General features: G+C 34.4%; 2 protein-coding genes across 2 annotated transcripts; both read right to left on the bottom strand.

Annotated features, from left to right (window-relative positions):
• Positions 1-15,840: 15,840 nt before the first annotated feature.
• LOC131616971 (uncharacterized) lies at positions 15,841-16,692 on the bottom strand. Its single transcript, XM_058888383.1, has one exon. The coding sequence runs from the start codon at positions 16,690-16,692 to the stop codon at positions 15,841-15,843; it is 852 nt and encodes a 283-aa protein (XP_058744366.1).
• Positions 16,693-17,321: 629 nt separating this feature from the next.
• Positions 17,322-21,004, bottom strand: LOC131616896 (potassium channel KAT1-like). The gene is made up of 9 exons (XM_058888343.1): positions 20,472-21,004; positions 20,227-20,382; positions 20,074-20,131; positions 19,672-19,989; positions 18,711-18,950; positions 18,528-18,626; positions 18,229-18,447; positions 17,713-18,118; positions 17,322-17,602 (listed from the first exon to the last, which is right to left on the bottom strand). Exons 1-9 carry the CDS (start codon positions 20,867-20,869, stop codon positions 17,472-17,474), a joined length of 2,025 nt encoding a protein of 674 aa, XP_058744326.1. The 5' UTR covers positions 20,870-21,004; the 3' UTR covers positions 17,322-17,471.
• Between the last annotated feature and the right edge of the window lie 853 nt (positions 21,005-21,857).

Raw genomic sequence — 21,857 nt, 5'->3', positions numbered from 1 at the left:
AACAATAGATTAAGGGTGATCAAGTCCTCAATTTGTCAATAGACATTCGACAATCAAAATGAAACATAAACCACCGTTACTAAACTATAATAGTGTTCCTTCGAAACTCGCACTCGGAATCACTTACAACACCGAGATCCACAATCTCTCTTACTGTTTCCATTACTTAGTTCGACCCCAAAACTTCACACCCAAAATCCTCATCAACTTAGTCCAATAGAAAAAAAACTAAATCAATTCTCAAAGTCTCTACTGAAGATGTTCAACAGATAATTCAAACACGCAGAAGAAGTAGAAACAAAGCCACATCAGTTGTATCAATAACTATACTTCTATGCATAACAGATAAAACAAGATTAATTCTTATAGCACAATCCAAAGAATAAAATAATGCGTTGCACAATTATCAATATTAAAGCACGTACCTCAGATTAACTTATCCTTAGTATTAGTCTCAGCACCAGACAACGCAGACACTTTTCCTTTCGCTTGCTCCTTCTTTGGCTTATCGCACATGGCACAATTGTGTCCTTGCTCACCACAACTGTAGCAAATCCTACCCGAACCAACTCCACAATCAACAGTTTTATGACCCATCTCGCCACACCTGTAGCACTTAATCGGAGTAGAAGCTCCCACCACTTGGCTTCTTGCCAAGACCTGATTGTTTCCTCATGTCATCATACGATTTCCCACGGAACTGTTCTCCTCCTCGTTTTGATGGTAGAAACCTCACTTCCTTCTTTCCACGCATATCTTCTGGAAAATAGTTTCCCAAAAATGCTTCACGGAAAAGATTCCAAGAAACTTCAATACCTTCTCTTTCAAATCTTCGCACATTATTACTCCACCAAACGTCAGCTTCTTCTGTCAGCGTGTGAGTACTAAACTGTACCTTCTGTACATCAGTACAACTCACGACTTGAAAGATTTTCTCAATCTCTCTCATCCATGCACGCGCTTTGTCCGGTCCATACCCTCCTTCAAAGATCGGCGGGTTGCACCTTTGAAAGTCTCCAAAAGCACAGAACTCATCCTTTCCTCCATAACCGACATTCCCTTGCGGCGCTTGTCCAATCGCACCAGTCCACCTCATCATTCCCTCAACATTAATGTCAACCTTCCTTCCCGTAGCCATTGTCCTAATCAACCAAACAACCAGACAAAACAGTATCGATCGTGTCAGGTACACAAACCAAATACCACCTGATAAAAGACATTAATAACCTTGACCAACTGGTCAACCAGGCTCTGATACCACTAATGTAACACCCCTTTTTACCCCATAAATAATAAGCATATAATCATAGAATAAGCATGCATATAATTAAAAAGGGCGTCACATCGACGTTTTCAAAAACTAAAAAGCTTTTAAAAACCGACAACATTTATCCACAAAATACAATACACCTGGCCATTTCAAATAACACCTGACATATAATCATAATTCATCCAGAATATGCATTAACAGCGGAAAGTAATACTCATGTGTTTCATATAAATGATACATGTCCCATACCATGATCATATCTCCATAAACAACTCATAAGATAACCATAATCATAATATTTGGCTTAAAGCCTCTCAACAACAAGTAACCAATTAAACAAGTTCACAAGTTATAAGAAAATACATAAACAATTAGAACATGAGTTCAACGTCTAAGCTACCCAGTGTTACATGACCAGAGCATTGACTCGCTACTTAATTACCAAGCAAACTCAGAAGAAACTCCGACTAGGTCACACGCAAGCTACTAATCGTCAAACTTGCATGTCGCCAAACGAGGGCAACATTAAAACAGAAGGGTGAGAATACGAACCATTATGAAGAAAGTATAACGGAATACAATGGTTAAATCAACACTTCAAGTAATTAATCATACTATGTATAACCATGTAGATAAAAGTAATCAACCCATATTTCACATGTTATCGAGTACACAACAAGCTTGAATAGTATAATATTTCAATTCTACTATTATATTCTCAATTAAGTACACAATCATAGTTATTACATATTCACACATTTTATCAAATATATATTCAAACTTCACTCGTTTCAATTATCAAACTCATACACATATAACAACTACATCAACTTCACATACTCAATTATCGCATAATTTTAATGTGACTCAATGCAAGATATGTGACGCTATGCATGTGGTACCGAATTGTGAACCCAAAGTTTCACCGCTTTCCGATTCAATATCTAGAATCCAAGCCACGCTTCCGATCCGGACAAGACCAAAGCCCACCCAAAATGTAAACATATAGTCTACCGCTTCTGATTCACTCTAGAATCTAAGCCTCGCTTTTGTTTCAAAGCAAACCACCTTTGTTTCAAGGCACACTATGATATGAATGTATGTACAATGTTAACAAACATATGCAATTAAGATCATCTCTACCATCTTAACTTTCCGCATATCACAATAATTCAACTCTATGAATTATCCACCAATTGTACACAACATTCACAACACACACACATCATTAACATATAAGGGGCCAATTAATCAATTACGATTCACACAATCCAATTAACACTAGTAACCATACTATCTCATGTTAATTCTCATTTTGCCAATTATACATGAACACACACTTTCAACATCAAGCAATTAATCATTAGAATTAATATTAACTAACTACTCACAGAGAATCAATATTAGCACAACATCATTGGCATGGAAATATATATTTCTCAACATAAATATTCAAGACAAAACACAATTACGGACAAATCCTCAAAATACCGTAATTTACCGACAACCCGAATAATTGATCCAACTTCAAATATATTCCAATCAATTAAACTCATTGCAATTAATTTAACTATTAATTAAATCAACTAATTAATAATTACACTTCATTTATTCTAAGTTACAAATTCATTTTTTTTATTTCCTAAAACTAATATTTAATATAAAAGATATCTAAATTCACACTATTTTGGTCGGTTCGTAAATATCACATTTCAACAAAATAACATCACCATGTTAATCTACTAATTAAACTTAACTACCACATAAATTTTCATTAAATTCCGGACAACTAATTATACCGCTTAATTCAGCTATTCGATCTAACGAGACTGTTTCTATTGTATTTCAGTTTATAATGGTTCATTTCTATTATGTGTTGCATTATATATATAATTTGTTCATTTCATATTTTAATTTCACAAATATGGTTACATTTGCATTATATATATATATATATATATATATATATATATATATATATATATATATATATATATATATATATATATATATATATATATATATATATATATATATGCTCCTTAAGAAACAGTAAGCAATCATGAATAGAACATAACACATATTGGATAGCATGTAGACATATTGGATAGCATGTAGACGAGACAGTAAGTAGCTTAAGTGGCTTCAAATGAAACAGAAAATAAGTAAATCACTGCACACAATGGAAATTAGCATTGAACAAAAGTAGTATAGGTTGAGTGGTGTGTTTCCTTTACACTTTACCTCATTTCCAATATTAATCATTTCATAATTCATGGTTCACTTTCCATTGTAACACACCAATGTATATCATTCTAAGTAACAATTATGCAATATAACTAAAACAGTGCACGTATTGAAAACAATAAGTGAATCAAATGTCATCCCATAAAGGGATTAGCTAGAAACGAGAATAACATGTTCAAAGTGGGGTGTCAACCGCCCCTTTTACAAGTGCTGAACATCACGGTCCCTAGTTTTTTCCAATTTCTTACGTTTCCTCCCTTTCCAATATGCACACAAAATTTCATCATATTTTTCAAATCCAATTCCTATTTCCTACATAAAATTAATCTACCCATTAACCCAATCATACTAACCCATAATAATAAGGATTCTCCCCCTTACCTCTTCAATTTCTTCAAACCCTAGCTTTTGCTCTTCACCTCTCTTAGCCTCCTTTCTCCACTTTCTCTTCTCTTTAAAAAAAATCAGCAAATGAAATGGTAACTCTCCTTCTCATAAAACCCTTACTAACTTAATAACTTATTATCTTAATGGGCTTAAGAAAATAACACCCCCAATTTACTTCTACTTCTAATAAATAGGCCCAATTCGATAAAATAAAATAGTCCAATAAATAATATGCTCCACCAACAAATAATATTATTATCCTTAATATTATATTCCGATTAATCCAATTAAATCCGACTTTTTCTCAAATAAGTAAAATCCAATAATAATATTATTTCTCATATTATTTCTCTACATACTCCACTTTATTAATTCTTCGATTAACCGAATAAATTCTAACTTCACTTAATAATTTGAACACGTTTCTCAATAACATCGACGATCCAATTAATTATCAAACTTCGTCCAAATTAAGTAAATAAATCCTTATTTAATTTAATTAGCCAAATAATAAAATTCGGGTTGTTACAACTCTCCCCCACTTAAAATATTTTCGTCCTCGAAAATTCAGTCGACACAACCATCTCAACACCAAAACCACATCCACTCTCTCTCGATTCATACCGATACAAAACGTTCTACACTTACGACCATACAAAGCTTCAAAAGATGTCATTTCAACATCTGAAGGAAATACCATGCAACACACAATCCTTTCGATGCACAACTTAGCAAGTCTCTTCATCGAATAATCCATCTTCATCGGAATAAAACGAGCACCTTTCGTCAACTATCCATACTGACCCAACTCACTTCACAATTACTCGATGCCTCAGGAATCTCAAAACAAAATCCATAGAGATACCATCTCCCTTCCACTCGAAAATAGATAAATGTTGCACCAAACGAAATGGTTCCTGACAAATCCAACTCAAATACACAATTCCGGTATATCCCTCTTCATACTCTACCACTACACATTTCCTCAGCTCTCGATACATAATTAACACTATGATTAATACTCAAATCAGTACGATGTTCCTCATCTAAAATTCTCTTTGTCCAAATTCTAACCATCAGGAATACAAACTCGATCACAACATCTCATGACACCATTCTCATCAATCCGAAAGTTATTACCTTTTTCCCGGCTTCATCAATGTCATCTTGTCAACTAATTCTAAATCCAATTTTTTTGACCCTCTCTAACCTCGTCAAGAATACCACAATTAAGCTTCAACATACCAAACTTAACACCCGAAGACGTCGCTTCACAACCAAACTCAACTCCCTAAATCGTTCCAACGATTTCAAATTCTTGAGTCCTCAACGTAACTCATAAAATTATTTCCTACTCAATGCATCGGTCATAACCTTCGCTTTTCCAATATGGTAATTCAAATCATAGATTAAAATCCTTCGAAATTCTACTCGTCTTGTTTACCTCATATTCAACTCTTGTGATCACTCAACTCATCAAACCTTGATCCAAACAAACAATGCCTCTTACATTCCAAAACAAACACAACGATAAACAACTCCAATACATACGTCGAATAATTCCTCTTACGTACTATAAGTTACCTTGAAGCATAAGCTACCACTTATCGATATCTTCATCAACACACCTCGACTCGAAATCTCATATCCAAGAAAATTCACTTCTTCCAACCAAAACTCATATTCAGAAAGCTTTACATGACCTCCTTCTCTTTCAGCACCGATAACACAATCCTTAAATGTTCCACATGATCATCGTCTCTCTTAGAATCAAATATCTTCAAGAAACATTACCTCATAGAACCTTCTTTCTTCTTACTCGATAAACAGGCGTAACTCTACGACCAAACACTCAGGCAATGAACCTCTTCTCAAACAATTCCTCAAATATACTCTCCAACTCCTCCTTAGTCGCTTTACACGCTACCAAGTTAGTAAGACAAGTCCATCTCATTCAATACGATATCGTCTCCTATCAACAATAGATTAAGGGTGATCAAGTCCTCAATTTGTCAATAGACAGTCGACAATCATAATTAAACATAAACCACCGTTACTAAACTATAATAGTGTTCCTTCGAAACTCGCACTCGGAATCACTTACAACACCTAGATCCACAATCTCTCTTACAGTTTCCATTACTTAGTTCGACCCCAAAAAGTTCACACCCAAAATCCTCATCAACTTAGTCCAATAGAAAAAAAACTAAATCAATTCTCAAAGTCTCTAATGAAGATGTTCAACAGATAATTCAAACACGCAGAAGAAGAAGAAACAAAGCCACATCAGTTGTATCAATAACTATACTTCTATGCATAACAGATAAAACAAGATTCAATCTTATAGCACAATCCAAAGAATAAAATAATGCGTTGCACAATTATCAATATTAAAGCACGTACCTCAGATTAACTTATCCTTAGTATTAGTCTCAGCACCAGACAACGCAGACACTTTTCCTTTCGCTTGCTCCTTCTTTGGCTTATCGCACATGGCACAATTGTGTCCTTGCTCACCACAACTGTAGCAAATCCTACCCGAACCAACTCCACAATCAACAGTTTTATGACCCGTCTCGCCACACCTGTAGCACTTAATCGGAGTAGAAGCTCCCCCCCACTTGGCTTCTTGCCAAGACCTGATTGTTTCCTCATGTCATCATACGATTTCCCACGGAACTGTTCTCCTCCTCGTTTTGATGGTAGAAACCTCACTTCCTTCTTTCCACGCATATCTTCTGGAAAATAGTTTCCCAAAAATGCTTCACGGAAAAGATTCCAAGAAACTTCAATACCTTCTCTTTCAAATCTTCGCACATTATTACTCCACCAAACGTCAGCTTCTTCTGTCAGCGTGTGAGTACTAAACTGTACCTTCTGTACATCAGTACAACTCACGACTTGAAAGATTTTCTCAATCTCTCTCATCCATGCACGCGCTTTGTCCGGTCCATACCCTCCTTCAAAGATCAGCGGGTTGCACCTTTGAAAGTCTCCAAAAGCACGGAACTCATCCTTTCCTCCATAACCAACATTCCCTTGCGGCGCTTGTCCAATCGCACCAGTCCACCTCATCATTCCCTCAACATTAATGTCAACCTTCCTTCCCGTAGCCATTGTCCTAATCAACCAAACAACCAGACAAAACAGTATCGATCGTGTCAGGTACACGAACCAAATACCACCGGATAAAAGACATTAATAACCTTGACCAACTGGTCAACCAGGCTCTGATACCACTAATGTAACACCCCTTTTTACCCCATAAATAATAAGCATATAATCAGAGAATAAGCATGCATATAATTAACAAGGGCGTCACATCGACGTTTTCAAAAACTAAAAAGCTTTTAAAAACCGACAACATTTATCCACAAAATACAATACACCTGGCCATTTCAAATAACACCTGACATATAATCATAATTCATCCAGAATATGCATTAACAGCGGAAAGTAATACTCATGTGTTTCATATAAATGATACATGTCCCATACCATGATCATATCTCCATAAACAACTCATAAGATAACCATAATCATAATATTTGGCTTAAAGCCTCTCAACAACAAGTAACCAATTAAACAAGTTCACAAGTTATAAGAAAATACATAAACAATTAGAACATGAGTTCAACGTCTAAGCTACCCAGTGTTACATGACCAGAGCATTGACTCGCTACTTAATTACCAAGCAAACTCAGAAGAAACTCCGACTAGGTCACACGCAAGCTACTAATCGTCAAACCTGCATGTCGCCAAACGAGGGCAACATTAAAACAGAAGGGTGAGAATACGAACCATTATGAAGAAAGTATAACGGAATACAATGGTTAAATCAACACTTCAAGTAATTAATCATACTATGTATAACCATGTAGATAAAAGTAATCAACCCATATTTCACATGTTATCGAGTACACAACAAGCTTGAATAGTATAATATTTCAATTCTACTATTATATTCTCAATTAAGTACACAATCATAGTTATCACATATTCACACATTTTATCAAATATATATTCAAACTTCACTCGTTTCAATTATCAAACTCATACACATATCACAACTACATCAACTTCACATACTCAATTATCGCATAATTTTAATGTGACTCAATGCAAGATATGTGACGCTATGCATGTGGTACCGAATTGTGAACCCAAAGTTTCACCGCTTTCTGATTCAATATCTAGAATCCAAGCCACGCTTCCGATCCGGACAAGACCAAAGCCCACCCAAAATGTAAACATATAGTCTACCGCTTCCGATTCACTCTAGAATCTAAGCCTCGCTTTTGTTTCAAAGCAAACCACCTTTGTTTCAAGGCACACTATGATATGAATGTATGTACAATGTTAACAAACATATGCAATTAAGATCATCTCTACCATCTTAACTTTCCGCATATCACAATAATTCAACTCTATGAATTATCCACCAATTGTACACAACATTCACAACACACACACATCATTAACATATAAGGGGCCAATTAATCAATTACGATTCACACAATCCAATTAACACTAGTAACCATACTATCTCATGTTAATTCTCATTTTGCCAATTATACATGAACACACACTTTCAACATCAAGCAATTAATCATTAGAATTAATATTAACTAACTACTCACAGAGAATCAATATTAGCACAACATCATTGGCATGGAAATATATATTTCTCAACATACATATTCAAGACAAAACACAATTACGGACAAATCCTCAAAATACCGTAATTTACCGACAACCCGAATAATTGATCCAACTTCAAATATATTCCAATCAATTAAACTCATTGCAATTAATTTAACTATTAATTAAATCAACTAATTAATAATTACACTTCATTTATTCTAAGTTACTAATTCATTTTTTTATTTCCTAAAACTAATATTTAATATAAAAGATATCTTAATTCACACTATTTTGGTCGGTTCGTAAATATCACATTTCAACAAAATAACATCACCATGTTAATCTACTAATTAAACTTAACTACCACGTAAATTTTCATTAAATTCCGGACAACTAATTATACCGCTTAATTCAGCTATTCGATCAAACGAGACTGTTTCTATTGTATTTCAGTTTATAATGGTTAATTTCTATTATGTGTTGCATTATATATATAATTTGTTCATTTCATATTTTCATTTCATAAATATGGTTACATTTCCATTATATATATTCTTGGTCATTTGATCATCAGAAGACATTGTTGCAGAGATTTGTGAGGAAGATTTGAGTATCGAAGTTTTTAGAGGAAGAAGTTGCAGAAAAATGCTTGCTTGAAAACGCAGGGAAAGTGTTTGAAAGGAGAAGTTTCCATTATTTATAAAGGTAAAGACCACCTCTTGCAATTCTAAAATAATAAAGGATGAAAAGATAGTGGGACACGCGTAGACTCGTGATAAGGTAAGCAGACAGTTGCATAATTTTTAGACCTCATTTCTACTTACTAGGAGTAATCATGACTCTGTTCGTGCACGTCTTGATAGGACGTTTGGACGTATGGTCATAATGACCATGACATCACGAGTTAAAAAGACATTGAAAGGTCTAATTATCGAAATCAAGTTCGCAATAAATGCTCATTTCTGTATAAATTTCGAAATAGACATTTATTGGGGGCAATTTGTTAGCTGAAGATTTCGACAGACGAAGGAAGATTGTTTGTAAAGGATATATCTCGAAGAGAGGCATAGAACATGGCTTTTGAAGGCCATTTGAGATTCTCTTTTTGTGTAAAATAGAGCTTTACCTCGTCGAAGCGAACTTTAGTTAAATATCTTTGAAGGTGAAGGATAAAAGACTTAGAATATTTTGGAGCATTGGAAAACAAGCGTCGACAGGCACGTTGATTGCGTTTTGAAGCTTTGAATGGAAGAAGATTTTAATTAAAATGATTTGTCTTATCCAAAACGGACGCATGGAAGTCTTAGAAGATCGAGGAGCATGCAGGCGAAAACGTGGCACTCCATTAGGAAAAGGCCGTTAGGGTCGCATTAGTATAAATTAAGATCTTAACGTTAGATTTTGGTGTGTTCAAATCTGTACGAAACTCAATTATACTCAAAGTATCAAGTGAATCTAGAAACGAGTGCTGAGAATGTACATGTGAATCACTAACTTCTGTTAATCGAATTACTTTACAGTTTATCAATTCAGGTTTTCATTCAGTAAAGTCTTTATTTTTTCATTGCTTTCAAATCAATATCCTTGTTATTCATTCATGCACTTTACCTTTTTACCATCCTGCACTTTATCTTTTACTTTTCAAACACATTTCTTTTATTTTAAAACTAAACACAAAACCAAACCAAAAATGAAAACAACCCAATCATCAAAATCTTGAAACTTAGACCATGTCCTACGATCAATCTAGTCGATCCTACGAGTAACCTAGGTATTTGTTATTTTAGAGGACTAGCGCTTATTTAGGAAATTCCACCATAAACACGACAAAGGAAACAACAAACTTAGGCTAAACTCTCATCAGCGACGATGAAGAAAATGTCATCACTACCGTGAACCACCCACACTTCACCAGAAAATGAATAAAAGTCATCCTAATTTATCCTAACCACATGCATTTCTAAAAACAAAACGGAGAAAATGCAACGGACAAGGGAAAATAAAGAATAAAACTTACTTGGAATGAGTGGAGTAAAGTTGAAATCTTGAGAATTTGAAGCGGTGACAGCGGTAACAATAACAACGACGGTGAGAAGATGCAAAGAATATGAGTATGAAGAGAGAGAGAGCGTAAAGTCAATTGAGTAAGGCTTTCTAGTATTTATAGACGTTTGAAACCCCCTTTCTAGGGATAAATTAACCATGATTACGCATTAAATGCAACACGAGGCTCGAGGCGGACACAGACACACCACCACTTCATATTTAGCTAACATGTTCATATCCCCGTTCACTGAGTTCAACACTTCATCTCCTCACAAACATCTGCTCGTCAAAACGCCATTTCCTCGGTGCCTCCTCTCCTCGTACATCAAAGCCAACCTTAAGTCATCACTCCCACGTCCGGAAGCAACAACTTGGGGGGCTCCTGTTCTGGACTAGCCCACTCATCATAATTGGCCCAATCCACTCTTATGCGCAGATCTAGCCCAATAAGTATTGGTCCATGCACTTGGGCAAGCGGAGGCTGCATTTCCCGCTTGCCCGCCTACCCAGCTTGTGTGAACGATGGCCCTTTCACAATAAAGGATCATCCGAGCACGTTAGTACTCATGTCATTGCCAACGGCTAGTTCGCTCTGCTCGGATGGACGAGGACTAACCTAACTATCACCTACATTTTTTGCCTTGGAATCGCACCCAGCCCAAAACATCGTAACCAATAGCCACACGCTAAGGAGAACATTAGAAATAGCCCCCATCTCCTAGAGGGAAAGGTATTGAGTATCTCTCTCTCCAACCTATACTTTTTGTTGTACCTTTGCTCCTGTTCTTACTTTGGCATCAGAGTGCCTTGCGGGTACAACCCTCTTTTTTCCTCAACCATCACCGAAGATCATGCTGTTGCAGTTGGCCTATCGATTCTGACTTGTAAAGATCAATAAGTTACCTTCGTCTAACTATGATATGGTTATCACTGGTTCATATCATGCTTCTTTTCAGCGAATTAAACAACTGTTACAAGCATCATTTCATATGAAAGTTCTATGAAACTTGCATTATTTTCTTGGTTTTAAGGTTCATTCGACGTTTAAGGGCATATTCCTCCATCAAAACAAGTTTTCCATGAATTTGATTTCTATGGAGGTCTTCAAACAGTTAATCCGGTGGATACTCCTCTTGAGGTTAATATATCATTGTAATGAAGGAGAGCTTTTGTCTGATCCCTTATTGTATCAGCAACTTTTGAGTATCCTTAATTACTAAACTATTACTCGCCCTGACATGTCTTTTTTCATTCAACATGTAAGTCAATTCATGCATTCTCACTACGCCAAATTTGGCTTTTAGCAGCACAGCTACGAAAGCGCTTTTAGGAAAAAGCGCTGCTATAGGGTTCACTAAAAACAAAACAAAAAAACAAGGGAAAAAAGCGCTGGTATAGGTGATCCTACAAAAGCGCTTTTAAAAAGCGCTGCTATAGGCTACCTTAAGAAAGCGCTTTCTAAAAAGCGCTGGTATAGGCTGGTTACAAAGGCGCTTTTGAAAAGCGCTCTCGTAGCTAATTTAAAATTAAAATTTTTAAAACAAAATTAATTAACTAACAGAATAAAAAAAAATAATAAAAATAAGAATAAATAGAAAAAGGGATTAGGGTTTGTGTTGGTCAAAACACGTTCTTTTCTTTTCCTCCTCAACACAAGAACGACACCCTTCATCTTCAACAAAACTGGTGGCTTCTTTCTTCCTCCGATCGTCTTCCTCTTCTTCTTCGATCAATCACCGGTGGCTCAAACCCTTTTTCGATTCCATTCTCTTTCTCTGACGTGAATCTCCGTTCATCCTCTTCTTCTCTCTGATTCGAAGCTTTCTCCGATTTCGTGGAGATGATGATGTTATGATGAAGATCACATATCGGTTTTGGTGATGGTGACGTGATTCCAGAAGCAGATGATGATGATTTTACAAGTTACAGCATGTTTGAAAAGAGAATCAAATCTTAAAACAACAATAAACAAGAAGAAAGTTTATCCAGCATACGAAATCGGAAACAGTGGTGGTTCCGTCCAGGTTCCGACGACGACGAGGAGACTCAAGTAATGGTATTTAACTTTCCTTTTCCTCTTCTACTTTTATTCTTCTACTCTGTGTGTGTTGTTGTTGCTGTGAATCGTTGAAAATGCAGGGGATGAAGCTCTATCAATTAGGGACGAGAGTTTTAGTGTGATTTAGGGTGTGAGGATCTTTAGATGTTTTCATAAGGAATTCTGCATAGTTTCCTTAAGGTATTTTTTCCTGTCAATGAGTGTCAATTAGTGAGGATTTTGAATCCACTTTGAATATTATCTTTGTCTATTATTAGTTTTGATGATGTTGCAGAGTCTTTGAAATTGAATCCACTGCACAATCCAACGCTGAGCTTACTGGTTAAAGCGATGAAGAGAAGAAAATGCAGCTTTCGATCTTGCTCACAAGGTGTTCGATAAAATGTCTCACCGGAATTTTTTCCTCTTTCTGCTTCTATTTTACTTTTGATTTGTTGCTGTTGTGTTTCTTAGTTGCCATTGATGATTATGCTCAGGTTGGTTTTCATATTAGCATAGACTTATCGTCGTTATTACCGTTTTGTGCTAGGTGAGTTTCATCATTCAATTTCAATTTCAAAGTAGAAGAAGATTAGTTGAGAAAGAGAGTGCGGGCATTAGGTTTAGTACTTTACCATCTATGAGTCTGTTTCGTATTAATTCTTCAAAGAGTGTTTACCTATGGTCTGTTTTATCAAATTGTTGGCAGGAATTCATCGTCGTGTTACCGTGTTGCTGTGAGTGTGTCAGTTGTGGTGCTAACATCTTCTTTTCTTCATTTTCGGTAAGTGCTAATGCTATTAACATGCATATTAATTAACAGCATCATACTTTGTAAATACTAGAGCATTGAAACTTGGTTGAAAGAAACAAAGGATACATTGAAAAAACTTTGAATTTCGTTTTGATTCTGTTTTGTTTATGTTTGAAGACAACTTTGTTTTTCATCTATGAAGAGATTTGGTTGAAATTTATATGAAGTTGGGAACATAATGGATTTTTAATGAGTGAGAAGTGATTCTTTTGAGAGTAAAAATAAGAACGATGAGATTAAAAAAGGATTTATCAGCAACAAGTGACAGTAGAATTTTTCTTCTTCAAATTTAGATTTATAACTAATGTAATATATTTAATGTGTTAAATAAAAAAGTTTATTAGGACATGAATGCCCACTGTAATAACGAGTACTAAAAAAGTGGTATGGCTGAGTGTTAGATATGTTTATGATTCTGCACTATGTCCTCTATTCTCTTCTGTTTTGATTACAATTGGTAATGGGGTCGGTTTAAAGGTTTAGTTGTCATAGATTATTTATTTTTTAGTCAATATCTCATACAACAATTGTATCAAAAACTATATAATAAAAAATAAACATAAAAAGAAGAGACAATTAAGAGAAAAAGACAAGTTTCTTGTCAAGCCAAAATCAAGCTCTTTCAATTAATTAATTCATTAATTAACAAGGACAATTTCAATTAATTAATTCATTAATTAACAAGGACAATTTTTTCTTATTTGAGTGATTCAGTCTGATCTAAGTTGTACCCCATGATAAATTTTTTGGTTGGTTTACTAGGAACAGGAATAGGATTATCATGATAGGAAGACAAATTTGTCCAATAAGACTAAGATTGTATTTTACCTTATGGTATTGTTTAATACAATCAAGTAATTCTCATTTAGTGTGTATACTACTTTGATAGTGTGATGATACTCTCCATGTTGTGGTGCAATTGTCCACACTTTACTGTTATGTTCCATGAGATAAGTTATTTTATTAACATGATGGAATATGCTCCATGATTTACTAACATAATTGATTCAGTTTCATCTATTCAAGTATAATCGGTATTGCTATACGACTCCTAATGTTTTTGTTATTCCAACCTCTTTACACAATGCTATCTATATAGATAACATGGAGCTTGAGAAAGATTGACAATGGAGCTTGAGAAAGTCAATTATGGCCATCGAGGAGTCACGTTCGGCTGGAGAGAACTAGTTTTTTTAAGGAGCAAATTAGTGTGTGTGTATATATATATATATATATATATATATATATATATTTGTATTGTATTTTGTGTTTTGAGAATTTGATTGTAAACTTTGCTTCTAGAGCACTTATAAAATTAGTGATGTTTTATTTGTATTTTGATAATAAATATATGCAATACTAATTCATAAAATGTTTCATATTAAATGTATTTTTTTAAAAATTTTATTTGTTTAATATAATAAATGTATTTCTCAAAATATTAGTGAGAATTTGAGATATGTCAAAATATTAAAAAAAAGCGCAACCTACGAAAGCGCTTCTGGAAAAAGCGCTGCTATAGGGGAGGCTACGAGAGCGTTTTTTCTGGAAAAAGCGCTCTTATAGGGGGGTCTACAAGAGCGCTTTTCTGGAAAAAGTGCTCTTATAGGGGGGGTCTACCAGAGCGCTTTCAGAAGCGTTTTTGTTACCTACGCCAGCGCTGGCTTTCACAGCGCTTTTAAGCGCTTTTAAAGCCCAAAATAAGCGCTTTCGTAGGCCTTCCATGTTGTAGTGTCTCCTACCTATATTCACTTGGCAGTAGTTCGTCGTATAATTCTCTACTTTAAAGAAGTTTTGCATCGTGGTTTATTTTTTCTTCCTAAATGGTATCTCGATTGAGTGCTTATAGTGATGCTGATTGGATAGGGTGTCCTGATACTCGATGATCTGTCATCGGTTGGTGTATGTTTTTTTTGGCTCATCTTTGATCTCTTGGAAAAGTAAGAAGCAAGCAAGAGTTTCTAAATCTTCCACTAAATTTGAGTAGTATGCTATGTCTGCGGCTTGTTCAGAAATAATTTGGCTTCACAGTCTTTTGAGTGAACTTGGATTTACTCAAATAGAGCCTACATCACTCTATGTTGACAATAAGAGTGTCATCCAAATCCTTACAAATCCCATTTTTCACGAACACATCAAGCATATCGAAGTCAATTGTCATTTAATTTGTGATGTCTATGATGATCAACTTAAATCGCTTCCTCGTGTTAGTACTCAATTTCAGATTGTGGATATTTTTACGAAGGCAAATCCTCGTCCACGTCATCAGTTTCTTGTTAACAAATTGATGCTTGTTGACCAGCCGCATCAATTTGATGGGGATGTTTTTTTTTTTAATAGGCAATTGATTGATAAAGCTCGCACTAGGGGTGCAACCCTTACAAACAGAGAACTCTAAAGAGTGATTGCATCGGATAAAGGAAGTTTAAACCAATCGTAGTAATTGGATCTAAACTTAGAATATCCGCTAGATAACCATCTCCAAGAAAGGAAAATAATATTAGAACAAACGACATCAAAACAAAAAACCTTCCCGTCGAATATAATTCCATTCCGCATGATCCAAAGACACCAAATCGTAGAAAACCAAACCACATTGATCCTAGCCTTTCTACTAATGTTCTTCACCTTTTCTTGCAAAACACCAAAATCAAGAAACTCCGCCATGGTGATCGCCTCCGGTATTCCAAGCCAATCAAACATATGATTCCAAATCTCTTTCGCCATATGACAATGAAAAAAGAGATGAAAAGAAGTTTCAACATGATCACCACAAAACTCACAATCCGGATTAGCCAAATTATAAACTCCTCTTAATAATAAAAGGTCTTTAGTCGGGAGGCGCTCGACGAAAAATCTCCAAGAGAACATCTTAATCTTTGGCGGTAAAGGAATGCTCCACATAACATTCAAAGAACGAATCACATGAAGCTCCCAAGCTACGGATTTAGATTCATTAATTATCCACGAAATGCCCGCTACCGAAAAATCCTTATTCGAATTAATGAACCAACCGTAAGTGTCACTCGCAACTTCGCTTGGAGTGAAACCATCCACTAGCTCACAAAACCGGTGCCAACTCGGCGAAAATCCCGCTGCTGCCCCCACAACCGAAACACTACAGTCCTCCCGGGAAAATAAAGCTTGAACATCCCACACATGTCTTCCATCAACCCAACTCAAAATATCCGCTACCGAACAAAATTTCTTGTGAGATAAATCATACAAATCCGGGAATGATTTCATACAAATCTTTGGGGATGTTAATATGGAATGATTTGATATGATTGGATTCTTCTTAATTGTGTATATTTTACATTCCTAGAATAGAGTAGAAAATTAAATCGAGAACATTTGTAATTAATTGTTGTAAATGCTCATGTAATTATAAATAGAAGCAATACAATAAAGAATGACTTCAACCCAGAATTTTTAACAAACTCTTCATGAAAGGGTATAAGATTATTATAAATAAGGGGTTATGGTCCGTAATTGTAGACACGAGAAAATATCATAGAATATTTATTCTTTTTATCATATTAGAAGAGAAACTAAGAAATTAAAAAATCTACAACTGGGAGGTCATTGCTCTATCAAAATTATCATCTTTTATTGCAATTATATGAATCCTAAAGGTACGCTTCCGTTTTCTATTTCATTTTGAATTTGGGTATAGATTAATAAAGTATTGATTATTAGAAATACAACTATTATTACTTAATGGTAACCTGGCTTAAGTTGCTTCTTAACAAATTAAAGATTCTATGAGTCTAACTAGAATCATATTTTTAGTGTATGATTCTATGTATCTTTCTCATTATATTGTATAAGTAATATAAGTAACAAATATTCCCTACATTCATTATGAGCTGCAAAAGTAAAATAGATGAATATAATTTTTCATAATTGTTGTATACAAAAAGGTATTACACGGTTACACCATCACCAATGAAATTTATATAATCTTTGTTCTGTGCACCTGAATATTGTTATTACTACATGCTAGTAATTTTATATCTAAACTATTAGGTCAAAACTTCTTTGTCGTGGCAAAGAAAAAACAGATGATCATTGTCTCGAATGACACATAAATCATCAATCTCCGCATCTTCTGCACTTTTGATTATGTTTGGCTTTGGCATTCCAAACTTTTTTCCTGCAGTTTCACAAGTATACTGTCAGAAATGTGAAAATAAGATAAATTAAAATATTTTGAATTGCTTAGTATAGTTTTCTCATTTTCATGATGTTAAAGTGGATGCTTACCTGCAATCTCGAGAAGCTCTTCTATTGAATCAGGTAGAGTTATCAGTTTTCCACCTTGTGGTGGCAAGGCCGTTCCGTCTTGGCCAAGAAAGTGGATGGTAACTCTCTTATTGATTGAATGATTACTTGTTCCATACTCATGAGGAGGAGTCGTGTTTTGTTGCTCGTCGTCTTGAGATTTCTGTTTCCATCTAACGCGATTTAGTCTCTTTTCATTCGCTTCTTTTTCTTGCTGATTTTCATCCAACATGTTTGGCATCATGTCATATAACATAGCTTCCCCGGGCGAAACATTTGTACATGCAAAACATGGATTTCCACTTATGTTGTTCCCATGAAGCATCTCATGAAGTGCCAATCTAGGGCTTATATGTGGATATTTAAAATCTTTTTCAGCTTTTAGCATCTGTCAAGAGAAGAGAAACAACAAGAATGTTATTTTTTCTTTGATAATAGTTTTAATGTACTTTTGATTCTTCTATTTTTACTACGAAGTTGAATAATATAATTCATTACCATAAAAAGATTTGTCATTATAACTGGTGCTGCTTCTTGATTTGCATGTATGACATTCATCAACGAAGTTCGGCTAAGTTTCAATATTTGCGAAAGCTCTCTCGTCCTAACACTGAAAGGCTGTGGTCTGTTGTATAGAACTCCAATCTCCCCAAACGTATCTCCTGCATTTTCCATCTTCGAAACTTGATCATAACTGTCAACTGTGTGAATGAGCTCCTGCAGCACATTAAAATATAATCATTAGAAATGTATTTAATATATGGTTTTAAATTGTGTTTAACATGAATTTCACTCACCACTGCCCCTGAAACAAGCATGTAAAGATCTGTTGGAGATTCATTCTGCAGTATAACATATTCTTTTGGTGGAAAATACTCAGCTTCCATATCTGTAACCTATTATTATCATTGTCACATATAATAAGAATAATCCATTGTTTGTGTAATAATGAATTGAAATAAAGAATGTCAAGTAGTTACCAGTTGAAAAAGAAAGTCATGTGAAACTTGTTGGAAGAGATAGGATTTCTGCGCAACTGGATAAAACAGCTGGTGTGAAATGGCGGCGCGAATTGCTTTTGGCATGCCCTTTATTGTTTCTTGTTGCTTTAATCCATCTGTCTTGAACTTCAAAGATAAGTGTGATAATATTTGATCTTGTGTATCATGAGGCAGATGATTTCTTGTTACAAATTCAGAAGCTGCTCTCACTGTATCTCTCTGTAAAGGGAAAAATAAAAGACAATTTCACATTTAATAAGTACCAAAACAATAAGGATGGTGTGTTACTAGCTGAAATTTATAGCAATTTCAATTAAATTTTGACAATATTGATTTTTATCGGTTTGAATTTTAATTGAGAGGTATTTTAAATACACGGTCGAGAAACACATAATTTTTAGCTTTCATTGTCACAAGAAATTTCTAATATAATTGGACAACGTAATTTTAAATCACACTACTATTGCGGTCTAATGTAATTAGAGATATAACTATAACTACTGCATTAATGATATTGCAGCCGCAATCACGGTTGTAAAGTTTAATTTAAAATTATGGGCTCCCATATATTTGTAAGATGTACTTGTGCTTATATTTTGGACCCATGTTAGTGGGTATAATACACTTTTTCCCTGCCACCACTAGACGACAAAACAAATGGTCCACAAATATATTTATTTTCTGCAGACATGCTTTAATTGAAGGATTAATTTTGGCTTAACATCTAATGGCTCTATTAAGGTAGTCATAAAGTGTTGGACAATTTTTAGATTCGATGCTTAGAATTTCCTAAAAAAAAATAAAGGTCACATGGGAGATTCACACTGAAGAAATGATTCTATGGTTCCAACATAAAAAATAATGCCTAATTGGTGGATATTAATTAAAGTCATAAATCAAATTAATGAAGATATAAAAAGAATAGGATAAGAAAACTTACAAAAGTTCTGGTATGGCTTGTCCATTGAACAACAAGATTTGTAATATTTCCAATGATATAAGCATCTAATCCCAAGTTGAACAGCATGAAGAAAATATCAAAAATCATTTCTTTAGGATTGACAGGATGCAAATCGCCATACCCAGTTGTAGTGAGTGTGACAATAGCCCAATAAATTGATGTCACATATCTATCCCAAATAGATGTTTCTTTGAATTTTGGATACACAGAACCAATCCATGTATCACTTGAATCAGTGTGCCTGTCTGCAATGAAATAGATAAAGCATCCAGCAAAGTGTATTGCAAACAATGTCACCTGAAAATTTCGTCAAAATATACTATTAATATTTATGAAATTTTAATTAGGAATTAGGAATACTATTTTGTTTTATAAACTTACAGCAATGAGCTTTATACACCTAGTCCAAAAGTAATTGAAGCGAATATCTTTCTCTAGCCTGAAAGAACAATATTAATAGTCGCGATATGATTGTGATTTAAAATCTTATATGGTTAAAAAGCATAAGATTTTGAGTATGATATGATGGTGGACCTTGCAAAAAGAGAACTGACTCGTCTCAGACGCCATAACCGAAGCATATTAAGAAGTTTGAACCCAATCGCGCCGCTATGTTTTGTGAACAAGGAGATAATAGATTGCAAAGGCGCCGTCGAAGAAACATCAAAGATAAACCAAGTACATAGGTACCTGTAAATGTAATAAAAAATTTCATCATGATCAAAATTTATTTATAGACAGAAGAAAAAGTAAAGATAATCAAGCAGTTTGGTATGTACCTGACTGCAATTTTCTTTGGCTCATCAATAAGAACGTAAGAATGATCATCAACATAAGCAACAAAGAATGTCAACACTATATCGATTGCGAAGAAAGCATTGATAATGTTATCGATGATTAGCAGCGTCGGATGCTTATCAGGTAGAAAAGCAAAATGAAAGGGGCATATCCATGCAGAATAAATCACCAGAAGTATCAACCACATCTCCCAAGCCCTATGCTTTGGATTGAAAGGAGAGATTATGTGTTTTCTTAACCTTGTTTCCGGGTTAATTCTTGCTCCAAGAGAAGGCAAGATATCAGCAGACAGAAAGTTGCCATACGGAAAAGTTCCGGTATGGAATTCGTCAACAACCCAAAACCGCTTGAAAAATCTCTTCACACATGAGAAAGACATGACCGGCTTGAATCCTTTGAGGCTAAAGAAGATGCAGTTGAATTGAATTGAATCGATCCATTAGAAAATAAGCATATTTATAGGAATGCCGTTTTGACTAAGTTGAGCTGGTGATTCCTTTGCACTTTTTGTTGAGATGCCTGTGATATTAATATACACTTTAAAGGAATAATCAAGAAACTTTTGCGCATGATATATATTTATATATGATGATGAAATGTAGTTGTCAAATTGTGGTGGTAAAATAAAGTTACGATAAAATGGAATAGAAGAAGCAAAACGATAACAAACTTGTATTATGCTATGCTGAAATTTGTATGTGACTTGATTTGTGTTTATACCTAAATTTCTTTCACATGGAAAATGAAATCTACTATTGTAACAGTAACCTATGATTATTCTGGAACCAGGATTTTAACTCAACAAATAGAAGTGTTTCATTTAAAACGGAAAGATAGAAGTGGAATTGAATTGAAAGAGATTCTATTTAGGAGACATTTATACCAATAATCTTTATCTTATATGTGCTTACCCTTTTGTAAGAGAATCCCAAAGTTTATGCTATGAAAAGATTCCCCAAAATTAAGAGAACAACTAACTTGAGTTAAAGAAGAGTAAGAAACATGTAGAGTTAATTGAAATTAATGTTGATCTTATGAATATATGGGAGAACCACACTTGAAGTGTGGAACTTAAATTAAAAATGGTAGCTTTACTGTATATATAGTTTGTTATAGCTCTTGCTTTTAAAAAAAAAAAAAAGTGTAAAATTTTAGGGTTTTTATCTTTCACAATAGCTATCAAGTTTTAGGGTTTTTAAAACTAAGCCTTTGACGTTTTAAAATGAAAAATATACGAAGTTGTTGTTGGGTGATTTCATTATTTTACAAGCTATTTTTAAGGCAAAAGTTGTTTAAAAGAATATTCATAAAAAAATCTTATTTTAATAAGAATTACCATTTAAGATTAATATATTTAAAAATAAATA

Source organism: Vicia villosa, linkage group LG7, assembly GCF_029867415.1.
Source record: "Vicia villosa cultivar HV-30 ecotype Madison, WI linkage group LG7, Vvil1.0, whole genome shotgun sequence".
NCBI lineage: Eukaryota > Viridiplantae > Streptophyta > Magnoliopsida > Fabales > Fabaceae > Vicia > Vicia villosa.
Note: the sequence above shows the minus strand (reverse complement) of the source record. Positions and strands in the feature narration are given on the sequence as shown.

Coding starts and splice junctions, on each gene's coding strand:
- LOC131616896 (XM_058888343.1), bottom strand. CDS start 20,869: ATGTCTTTCTCATGTGTGAAGAGATTTTTCAAGCGGTTTTGGGTTGTT. Junction 18,951..19,671: donor CAAGCCATACCAGAACTTTT/GTAAGTTTTCTT, acceptor TTCCCTTTACAG/AGAGATACAGTGAGAGCAGC. Junction 18,119..18,228: donor TAATGACAAATCTTTTTATG/GTAATGAATTAT, acceptor TTCTCTTGACAG/ATGCTAAAAGCTGAAAAAGA.
- LOC131616971 (XM_058888383.1), bottom strand. CDS start 16,692: ATGAAATCATTCCCGGATTTGTATGATTTATCTCACAAGAAATTTTGT.